The sequence below is a fragment of the Triturus cristatus genome, chromosome 1_2 (assembly GCF_964204655.1).
Source record: "Triturus cristatus chromosome 1_2, aTriCri1.1, whole genome shotgun sequence".
Taxonomy (NCBI): Eukaryota; Metazoa; Chordata; class Amphibia; order Caudata; family Salamandridae; genus Triturus; species Triturus cristatus.
This window is the reverse complement of record NC_140580.1, coordinates 141,985,045-141,997,073: the sequence shown is the minus strand read 5'-3', so window position 1 is coordinate 141,997,073 and position 12,029 is coordinate 141,985,045. Positions and strand designations below refer to the sequence as shown.

At 46.6% G+C, this 12,029-nt stretch overlaps 1 protein-coding gene across 8 annotated transcripts in view; it reads right to left on the bottom strand.

Annotated features, from left to right (window-relative positions):
* The window catches only part of CCDC186 (coiled-coil domain containing 186), a 422,247-nt gene that overhangs the window by 167,780 nt on the left and 242,438 nt on the right, over nucleotides 1–12,029 (bottom strand). For all 8 annotated transcript variants that reach the window (XM_085603302.1, XM_085603297.1, XM_085603300.1 and 5 more), the window contains exon 12: nucleotides 802–991. In XM_085603302.1, coding sequence (XP_085459428.1) covers nucleotides 802–991 — 190 coding nt within the window. The remainder of the gene's footprint in view (nucleotides 1–801; nucleotides 992–12,029) is intronic.

Sequence of the window (12,029 nt, the reverse complement as noted above, 5' to 3'; positions counted from 1 at the left end):
AAAAACAAGCAAACATGGTGTTGTCTTTTTAAACTCGGTTCCTGTGTCTAGTGTTCTTAATTACACGCGGGACTTTTAAAAACATGTTTGCATGACACAATAAAATGATTGCAGGTGATACTAAATTTTGAGAATTGCATCCATACTTAATCTAAGCAAGAGGAATTGGATTTAACAAAAACATCTTATCTTATGTCTTGTAAGGTTATGAAATTATACCTCACAGCTCTTGTATCTTTTTAATTGAACATCTCTTTATCTGCCCTGTCGGAGTACGTAGGCTTCACTTACAGAATTTTAACCTGCAAACCTCAGATTAATACAGATTCACACATAGGCTTGTTCTGTACCCACCTTTTCTTTTCTGGCCTGCCGATGGTGCCTGGATGAAGGAAACTGAAGGAGTCACTGTACCATTTATATATTACTTCCAAAGTCCCCATAGTTACTGGCTTATCCACTTTACTGTTGTACATGGATAGAATGAACACTGAAGGTTTACGCATCAGATAACATCTTCACTTTCTGCACCATAAGACTATAGATTAACATAATTCCTGGTTCGCCGGGGTGCTACAAAAGTACCCTTTAACACACCATGGGAAGGGACCTATGATATAACTAGTATTCACACCAGTGAACGCCAGAGAACTGCATTCCTCACAAAGCCTGAAACTTATACATTTATATAATTTAATTTTCAAAATTTGCAAAGTAAGGTTCCCTGGAAATAGATGGTAACAGTCCTACAAGAACTACATGTACATGTACACACAGAACGTTATTTGGAAAGGTGTCAACCTTGCTGAAGTTGCTTGGTGAGATCCTTAAGATTGACAGCATGTTTACGCTTCTGGGTGGTTAGTTCGTCTTTCAGTTCTTCTACCTGGGTGTTCAGAGCGCTTATTTGTTTCTGCCGAGTCGTCAGCTCAAACTGCAGAGATTGAGCCTCCTGCTGTCGCAGCTGCTCCTCTTTTAGCAATCGATCCGTCTACATTAAACGCAAAATGACAGAGAGAAAGATAGGCATTTAATCTGCAGCAACAGCATGCTAAATTTGGACAGAAGCAATGTAGTCTATATTAAGAATCAGATTTATCAGGACAGGTTTTTCTTTTTTTATGTAGAAACAATTGTTGGGTACACGAACAAGCATCTCAAAGCAGAATTAAATGAAATCATGGGCGCCAGAGAACCGATACCAGAGAACACTATTGCAAGTGCAAACTTTTTGTAAAGTCCGGTTTGGAGCTATACACTTTAGAAGAAGAGCATTCAATGGTGCTCAAACAAACAAAACATGATTACTCAATAAAAGACCTGGTAGATCTAAACATTGTGAGGTGGCCTGCTTGGGAGCCGGAGACTAAGTGCAAGGAGCGCAGTTGTTGGAGACAGGATAATTGTGGAGCACCCGCAGGACTGGGAGAGCGATCACAGGAATTAGAGCGGAGTGTAAAAAGAGTCCTTGGAATAGCTGAACTTCAACTGCACACCCCTAAATCAGGAGTTGGAAATGCTCAGGAGACAGTGGAAACGTGGGCTGCAACTGGCTCAAAACAGGGGCGGCTCCTCCGCAATGGCGGAGGAGCGTTGTCCCGCTGGCTCAGAGCCAGCAGCTAAAAAATAAAACTATATTTCATTATCGTTGTATTTGGAAGAAGTGCTATGTGAACTCCCTAAGTGCACATGTGTGTTTGGCCTTGGGTTTCTCTAACCCTGCTGTATGGACTGTATTGACTCAAAGAGGTCAAGGACAGACCTTTGCCAAACATCCAAGTCGGAGAGAGTTTTAGGTGTTCTGAAGCAGGAGAGTTAGTCCAGATATTGGGTGTTGAGTGAATGCACTGCAGCTGGGGCACAGGCCTCTCAGCACAACTTGTTAGTTGTGACATATGGACATACTATGAATTCTGTTCAGTTCTCCTGCATTCAAGTCAAGGAATACTTCGCAGTATACATGCTTCGGGATGCTGAAAGAATAACCCTCATTTACTTGACTAGGATTGATCTGGACAAACTGGTAGGAACAGCAAAAATAGAATTTGCAGCATCAGGGAGCTGATACCCAGAATCTTTAATTAATTAGAAATTACCGAAAAGGCAATTCTATGGTCTTTATGCCAAGTATCAAACCACAGGTTGATACTTGGCATAAAGACTTTAAAAAGTGTGTATGAGTACCACCAAGGTGGGTAAAAAAAACAGCATTTGTTAATCAGCTACATAATACCCACTGATGAAGGTGGACTTTACAAATAAAAATGCAACATTATGTGTAATGCGGAATAGTAGGAAAAGAGTTTAGATTGACAAGGGGACTAAAGAAGCTTGAAATTATCTGGGAAAATTTTAACTGCTTTTATGACTAAGGTTTGCTATTATATCAAATTGTTTTTCATAATCTTCTCTTTCCCCTTTTTAAAACTCATCACACTAAGGGCAGGCCTATGCAACGAGATTGTACTTGGAGTCATCTTAATAATGAGGAGACTATCGCGAGAGAGGTCCCATATACCCCGGGTCACTGTTTATTAGGATGGTTCCAACACACGTCTATGACTAAAGTCACAAGTAAATTCCAAGACCTCGCATTTGTCCTCGCTAAACGTGAGATCGTGAGGAACTTGAAGAGACACTGTGGAGGCCCCTGCCTACATATATGGAGAAGAGAAATGATGAAGGATGTGAGGGGTGTATATTATTGAGAGGAGCTAGAAGGGGGATAGGAAACAGATGTGGCTCGTGCCTGGGAAGCTCTTGTAGATGGCTTGTCCACTCCCGAACAAAGCACACCCGACAGACCACCTACGGGGCCCTCTGGGGCATGAACTCCCCTACTCACTAAGTATGACACTTGGACTTTTAAATGATCACAGAGAAGACAGGTTTATTTATGTATTTGTTTATTTATTTGATGAGTTTTATATAGCGCTGGCTACACCTGGAGGTATCGTAGCGCTTTACAGGAGGTTACATTGTTGCAAAGTTACATCAGTTACAAGTTTCACATTATTCCAAGAGTAGACATATGAGAGACAACAAGCGGTTATACAATAATATGAGTTATTAGCGTGTAAAATAGCCAGTCGAACACGTCTTAACAGGTAATGGAGGGGGGGGGGATTGGTGAACAGGAGGGAGAGATGCAGATTGAGTCAGGCGGAAAGTCAAAGAATCGAGGAAGGAGGAGGTTAGGGAGTGAAGGAGACAGAACAGGGAGATGGGGAAAACAAGTCAGATGTCCGGCTGGGTAGGTGACGGCCAAGGGGGTGAACCAGAGCCAGACTCCTCTATAGCTGCATAGGACAGCTCCACCAGGCATCGGCCAAGGTTGCTCAGGCTCCATGTTAATAACAGTTTTTTTGGTGGGAATGGAGTCCAGCACCAAGAGCAACGGACAGAGGTCAGTCAAACCAGCAAAGGAAGATAGTACATCAGTGGGATCTTAAATTCACAGTCCACGAGCCCACGGTCCGGATTAGTGTCATAGAAAAACACATCATCTGGGGCGAGTTTCACTCTCTGCACCGGAGCACCATAGGTCGGAAGGGGGTGTCTCGCAGTGGCAAACATTATCAGAAGGAGGAGTTATGCGTCCCGAGGGGAGGGGGGGGTCGACTAGAAGAACGAGAACAGGATTGGCAATACCAAGACGTATACTGGCAGCCCAGTGCAATCAAAGCAAACGGTCAAAGTCGCCCATTGTGGACCCAGATCACGGACCCAAAATACCTCCAGCACGAAATGGCGGGCCAGCAGATCAATACAGGAGTGAGGCCTTCTGGAAGGTCAATTCCGACAATGGCCGCAGGTCAGAGTTGTCGCTACCAGTGCAGGCCTCGAACCCCCGGACCCTAGTACTCCCCCACATCCCGTCAACCATACCCTGCTGTTCTCACCCTTCAGCGACGTCTCCACCAGGCGCAGGTAAACCTCGGAGCTCTTGTAGCCGTGGCTCATGTGCTGGGCGAGGCGCTGCGCTGCAGGACAAACTCCTTGAACGACACCGCGGTCTGGTGCCGGCTGCGGAGGCTGGTTAGAGCCCAGAACTCGGAGAGGGCCAGCTCCACGTTCTCTGGTGCATCGCAACTGATGCGTTTCCCTGCCACACGGGCCCGAGAGCATCTGGCCTGTGCTTCGTACACCACTCCATAAATGCCTCGCCTGATCTCAGCCAGTAGAGTGTAGCGGGGCCGGGAAGGCGTTGGCAGGGAGGACGGCGACATTGGCTTCTGCTGCTGCTGCTTCACGCCGATGACTGCCCCAGCCATCCTTATGTATAATGGAGATAAGTTTAGAACACCACAAATGAAGCCTGCTCGTGCTCTATAGTACTGACTCATGGCAGGGGAGGGGAGGGGGAGTTGAATGAGTGTTGGTAGTTGTCACCATGCTTCAGTTCTATGTATGTCCAGTATAATGGCTCCGGAGTCGACCTATCCAAAAATATTGTAACGTTTGCGCTGCTGGATGTACAGAACCAATAAAATCTATTTACAAAAACCAAGTGTGTGTGTGAGTGAGTATATATATATATATCTCTCACTTCCTCCAAGAAACAACAGGGAACACAGCGGATCTGCATAGGTATGTTTTAATTTTTAATGGCATGACGTGTTTCGGTTTAACGTTCCTCAAATGCCAAACACTCTCGCTCTCATTCCCAGTTCTCCTTAAATGCATGTTTAACTCACTCCCATTGGAGGAACCTGATGGTTATTAAAACGGCATGTCCCAGCATTCCCTTCATTGGACGCTGCTGCTTACTCTCCACTACCAGAGTCTTTAATTAAACAATTGTCACTGCCCATGTTGAGCCTGCGTCCTCCGCAATTCCCAATGCTCTGCGCACCTGAAGGCGTGGTGTAAGTACACAGCGTCTTACCATGAAGTCATGGCCCGATTTCCGGCAGGATACATTCCCTTTCGGGTTTGCGGCGGTCCAGAGTCTTTCGATAGCTCGAAAACCACAAACACCTGATGCCACTGTTGACTCCTGAACAATTAAGGCCTTCTTCGGATGCCACTGTTTACAGGATGCTGCCCCACCCACGTTTTTAAATTTACAAGCATCCCTCCCATAGGTGGGAGCACGCTCCGCCCCAGATCATGTGCTCGTATACCAATTGCAGCTTGATGGGGACTGCAATTCCCAGAGTTCATCATTGCTGGGTAAGTATTACGTGGGGGATCTTGGTTGTTGTATGCCCCCAGGACAAAACGTGGTGTGCCGAAAATTAAAATCCCAATTGGTTGAGAGTCCTTGTGCTTCCTTGGGTCCCTTTGACGTTCTAGCCCCCCATAGCAAGTGATATATATATATCTCATTAGTTACATAGTTAGAACCAAAGTTTCCATAGGTAATACGTTTTTTGTTTTGTCAACAACTTTGGCGTCGCTTTACGAAACTACACGAAAGTTTTAAAAAACGTCCTCGGTTTGGTTCAGCTGCTGCATTGAAAGTTTCGAGCTGATCCGTCAAACGGGGGCCGAGATAAAAAGGGGTGTCCCAAAAAGTATTTTCTCCATGTTATTTATGTCTATGGGGATTTTTCATTTTTTGAACACAACTACAACCCAAACCGCTGAACGGAAATGACAGCAAATTTGGCAGAAAGCTAGATGTTGGTCCAGGAAGTGTGCTTGTTTGTGATTTCGTATAAATCAGTTCAGTAGTTGCAGAGATACTTTAGTTTAAAAAATATAGATATCTGGGGACACAAGTCTTTGCAGTGGACTCGCGGATCCTACTGAAATTTAATTGGTTGTCAACACTTCAACCAGGATCATTTTTGATATGGGGGGCCCACGGACCCTTCCCCCCACCACCGGGCCCTGGGCACCACCACCTCACAGGAGCCAATGTGTACTCTAAGAAATTGGAGGGGGACTGCATGGCCCTCCTCCAGGGCTGTTCTTGGCCCTAGGGACCATCACCTCCCAGGGGCAGGCCATTAATCAAGGGCAATCTCCAGCTATGTCCCGTGGTGCTCACCCCCAGGACATAGCGGTTTGCTATCTCCCGCCAAGCCATAGCAAACTGTGCTCCGCTTCAAGCAAGCAAGAGCGTTTTGCTCTTGCTTCCTCAAAGCGCAGCACATCTGCTTTTCCACACTGGGAGCTGCATGTTAGCAGCTCACTATTTGTAAAAGCAATAAAGGCTCCCGCAGAAGGGGACGAGCCGCCAGGTACCATGGGGGCCTTGAAGCTCCGCCCCCGCGGTCGTCAACACTAAAAAGTGGGTGCCCAGTGTGGGCCAGGACACCCACAACAGAGGCCAGGCCCTCCCTTTAAATTATTTTGAAAAACATATAAGAAAAAGGCGGGCTCGAGGGGATGGGATCCCCGGGGCCGAAATCAGTCCGGGGACGGTGGGTGCTCGGTCTCCCTCCCCTATTGATAAAAAGGTCTAGCCTGTGGGACAGAGTCCCCAGGGCCAAAAACGGCTTAGGGAAGGGGGGCCAAGCAGACCCCCATCCCGTAAGAAAATATAAGACCCTTTAACCACTGCTCTGTAAACGCCAAACACTGCCGGTTGGCGGTTAAATCCCCTTGGGGGCCAACAAACCCTTCCATTAAGTCCCACAAAGTCTGATTGCTGGGAGGACTGGAGGCCACACCCCTTTCTCCACCACTCTGCAATCGTGCTTCCTGGCGCACTGCTGGTTGGGGGATTAAGTCCCCTTGGCTCCAGAGGGTCCTTGGGGGCCAACATGCAGTCCTGTTATCTACAGTAAGTCCCACAGAGCACGACTGCTAAGGATGTCAGAGGCCATGCATGCCCCTTTTCTCCGCAAACGTGCCTCCTGGTGCACTACTGCTTGGGGGATGAAGGCCCCTTAGCAACTGAGGGACCTTGGGGGCCAACAAAGCCTTAGTGTTACCTCCAGTAAGTCCCTAACAGAGGGATTCCTGAGGGCTGGTCGAAGGTACCGCCCCCCTTTCTCCACTACTTTGCAAACACGACTACTAGTTAAACAACCATAGAAATTCACCTACAAAAAAAAAAACAAAGGGTACAGGGACGTTAGTTAGGCTGAGATTTCACTAGTAAAAAAACAGTGAAATTCAGCAGCTATAGTTACATGAGCTAACTATAACTTACGCCCCCACAACGCACTGTGATGTCACTGACCATGTCATGGGTGATGTAATATGTGAGGTCATAAGCAGTGACGTCCCCTCTTCATGGAAAGTTTCAGGGTGTGATGTCAAACGGTGGGCAAGAAAAAGGGAGGTGACCCTAGACATGTTTTCCCCACTCAATTTTCCACAGGAAAATGAACATGTGGGAAATTGAACAGCTATACCGCAAAAACTGTTGAAAGTAATTATGCCAAATTTGGCAGAAAGCTAGATCTTGTTCCAGAAAGCGTGCTTTTTATTATTTGGTGGAAATCCATTTAGTATTTTTTTGAGAAATTAAGTTTCAAAATGTATTTATATGTCATGCCGCTGTTCCACCTCGGATCCAACACGGTGGACATGCGAGCTCAAGGGTACATGGTCTATATCCAGGAAGGGAGGGAGCTCCGGCCTGAGGCTCCCAGGTCTAGGGATCGCCATCGGTGTCAATCACTCCTATAACACTGCCATTGAGACCCGCCCCCTCTCACTTACAACAGGAGATAAACAAAAGTAGCTACCTGTGATCTCCCTATACTACCGGAGACTGATCAAACAAGTGGCCACCAGGAAGGAATCAAGATGCCTCCCAAAGCCACCAGCCCTGCTCCACAAGTACAGCCTGCCGCACGCCCAACCTCACCAGTCACTGTACTAGACAAATACCTACTCTTCGATAACTACGACGAGTTCGCTGGGACTTCTGCCAAAATGGCCGTGTCGGAGCTGTACAGACAGAAAGGTGATAAGCAGCTTGACCCCTGGCGTCTTCTGCTTGCTGAGAACCGACGTTGTACCCTGTGCTTACTGATGGGAAATTTGCTGCCCTACCACCCTACTGACGGGATATCTGCAGCACCACCGTGCTTGCTCCCATGGTCTGGTACTGAGCACAGCTCTTGCCTGTCCTTGATCTCCTGGCTAAGGCGCCTGATGACAGTATGGTTCCCGTCCCATCCGGTACTGCTGTGCCACACACCGCGAGATGGTCTTCACACGCTTGTACTATCGGTTCAACTGCATCAGTCCTAATGAGCCCGCTGCCTGTTAGGAAACTTGCAGGACAACCACGCCGCACCGTGCTTGCTCTCCGAAGCTGGTGCTAAGAGCGGCGTGGTCATTGCAATTGCATCGGACTTAAACCTAAAGAGTCCGCTGCCATTTTACAACTCTCCAGGGCCACCTGGCTTCTCCCCACAGCTCTACATGTTGCACCGAGCCATGATGACCAGGCAATATGATCCTGCTCACGCTGGAATTTATTAAGGTGAGAAAAGTACCAGCCGCCTGATAAGATCCTAAAGAGCCTGCCGCCTGTTAAGAAATTTACAGAGCCATCACACTGCAACGTGCTTGCTCTCCGGGACTGATGCGGAGTGCAGTGCAGAACTTATGTCTGCAGAGAACTTAAAGGGTCTTCAGACATCTCGACTGCCTCTAAATTAAAGAGCCTGCATCCATTTTACAACTTGAAAGAACCACCTGCCTTCTCCCCAGAGCTCTACATGTTGCGCAGACCCTGGGCAGGATGATCCTGCTCACGCTGGTATTTATTAAGGTGAGCAAATCAAAACATTAGTTCTAAAAACCCACAAGGTGAGCTCACTGCATAACTTCTGTGCTCGCAACAGCCTCTCACTCCCTAAGAGCAACCCCCTTGCTCATTCGCCAATCTCTACCATAAGCAAGAAGCGTGGAGCGCATGATATCTCCTGCCTCTGAACTGGGGATTCCCTATACTGTGTCTCTGTTGTGCCTCTGTACTGGTGATTCTTTGCGCATGATGACCTCTCCTGCCTCTGACCTGGGGATTCTCTGCACTGTCTCTGTTGTACCTCTGAACTGGGGTTTCCTTGCATTGCGTATCTGTTGTGGCACTGCACATGCTCTGCATCCCACCTGAAGTCTCTATTTCCCTAGTAGAAACTGGCTGAGACTTTGGCAGGCTTCTGACTTCTCCCTTTCAGTCTTAATTTCCTGCCGACAGATCTGATATGCCCTGAGATGAAGGCCATCTTGGGTTTTTAAATGTCCCTGCCATGTCACCTGCTCTCCTCTCCCTTAGACTTCACTCAAACCCTCCACAAACTTTCCCAAAAACAAATAAAGGACGTCAACTCTGTCTAGATCGCTTCCTGCAGGGCAACAAAAAGAAGCATTTGCCATATCCACAGGCTTGGAGCTCCAACTAGTGGCCCAATGCTTAATGACTACCTCCTTCATAATGACCCTCATGAACCACTAATTACTCACGGACCTCTGAACTGTCGTCCTTAGCAAGCTAATCCCTTTCCATACATTTTCAATACTTGGTCACTACTCTGTCCTGAATCTGTTTGAACTACACGCACTAGAAAAACGCCGATACCACAATTCCAAAGTTCAAATACAGTAGATGTTGGACTCTCCCTCTTCCTAGTAATTCTGCATCTAAACCTTTAATACCCATAAGGACCACCATCACACACTGCTGCGCCTACCCTAACATCTCTCCCCTCTCTATCCTAAAACTACTTACTCTTCACTCTCTCACACTCTACTACAGCCTCACGCAGCACCTTCTAAATACACGGCCCCAATTCCTACTTTATAAACAAATTCTACTATATCCCCCGAAAAATGCTGTGAAAAAACACAAACACAAACTCCTCAAAGAACTCTCGGAAACACTAATAACCAACATCTACTATAGCCCAATACACAGGGGCCTTATAATGGACTACATCTTCTAAACCAAGAAACCTGCCAAACGGAGAGATAACTTCCTCCAGCACTTAAATGTAGCCTATACTACCAACATACCATATAGTTCCAAACTCATATTATCCCCATCCCAAAAATTCAACAGTGAACTATCCATATATAGAAACGGGAACATCCTAATCCAAGCCTCAGAACAAAACCTCTCTACCTTTGACCACCACTTTTCCACTACCTGTGGCTCCATGTCAGCTGGCCTTAATCCCTCTCTAATCCCTCCCCCCACAGAATTTATCCCCATAGCACCCCTTATTGGATCCTACCACTTCCCAATCCCATCGCACTAACTCTACCAACACACCTCGTACACCCTTCCCATCCCTAAACCCCACAAAGCTTTGCCCACACTTCAGGAATTACTGCCCCCACCCCCCTTCGATAACCATCTCCTCTACACTCTTTTACCAAGCCTCACAGGAATCCGCACAATCCATGTCCAAACTAAGAATAGATCCAGTCTTAGCCCCCATCCTTGCCTACAATGACCACCAGCCTGCCCCTTCCTCTGACACAGAACCAACCAACTCTTAAATGATCCCCTTAATTAGCCGTCTTAAACTCAAAATCATCACCATACTGGATGAAATATCCTCATTACGTAAAGCCTAAAGACAAAGACTTGCTACAGCTAACCTCCCAACCACTCAACGATGGCAAAGACTGATCCGATCACAAATATTCACCTCAATTTACCACACCCTACCCACTTGCTTACTACCCCCTTCACTCACTACAACCGCAAACCTAGACACAACACTAAAGGAATATCTGAGCATGAAGCTAAGAGTCTGAGCAGCATCTACAACAGTGCTCCCAACCGTGCCCGCTTCAACAAGATTCCGGTCATACTTGGCAGTAATAGGATCCCCCCCCACAAATCGCGCCTCAAACCACTTGCCCAACTTACTACCATCCAACCCAATCAATCTGAACCAGGAACACAACCCACATTAAATTGCTTGCTATTAAACTGCTGTTCAGCAGTCGACCATACCACTGAAATAGCAGAAACCATCCTTCTACATAAAAATCACATGATTTCTGCTTGAAAAATGGATTAGTGACCATTCAGCCCCTATTATCGATCGCCTCACCCCTCCAGGATTCTCAGTCCTTTGTGGTGACTGCAAAGTCCTAGTCAGTGGTGGATTAGCTATCAACTACAAAAATGATCTCTGCCTAAAACCCTCCCATACAGCTGAACACCCTTCCTTCGAAAATCTAGGAGTCAACCTCTACCTCAAAGGATACAAACCAATCAAATGCCACCTCATCCACCACCCACCAGGTGAAAAACCACCATTCTACGAGGATCTAACAGACCTAATAACCAAAAACTCCCTGAGGGACTCCACAGATATTATGAGATGTTAACTTGTATCTCCAGCATTATTGAGGTGCAACAGTACCATGCCCATCCAACCTCCTTGAATCAAAAGATCTCACTCAACACTGCAAAAAGCAAACGTACAACAGGGGCTCTACCCTCAATGCAATCATCTCCAAACAATTTCATATCCCTCAACTCCATCCTACCCACCAACTGGACCGACCACCACTTAATTCTTTTCGATCTCAGTGTCCACCAACTCAATTTCTGCACCCAAACTAATCGCCCCAAGCACTGGATGAGAAATACGATCTGAATAAAGAAAGACGTCAACTTAGGCTGGCTGGAAGAAACTGGAGACAACATCCCTACTCTGTCAAATCTCTCCCTCCTCAAATGCCTGAAATACAAAAAACATATCTACAGAGTGAAGTCCTCATTCTTCCACGCCCAACTTTACCACTCTAGAAACAGACCTAAAGACCTTTTCAACATCATTAAATAGCAAACCTCCTCCTTCCCTCTAAACTCCTCCGACGACTGTGTCCAGTGCAGTATAGAATTGGCCAGATTCTTCTCTGAAAAAATAACAAATATTGAACTCTCAATAAATACCACTACCTCCTAACCCCTTACTAATGAAACCCCCTTCACCAATGACAACCCCACCACTGCTAAACGTTCGAACAATGGTGACCCACCCATTGTACCAGAATACCAACCTCAATCCCATACAACTGAAAAATAATGCAATGTGGGCCAAGATTGAAACTATCTCTTAAGAGAAAGTCACTAAAATTCTTGCATCCAT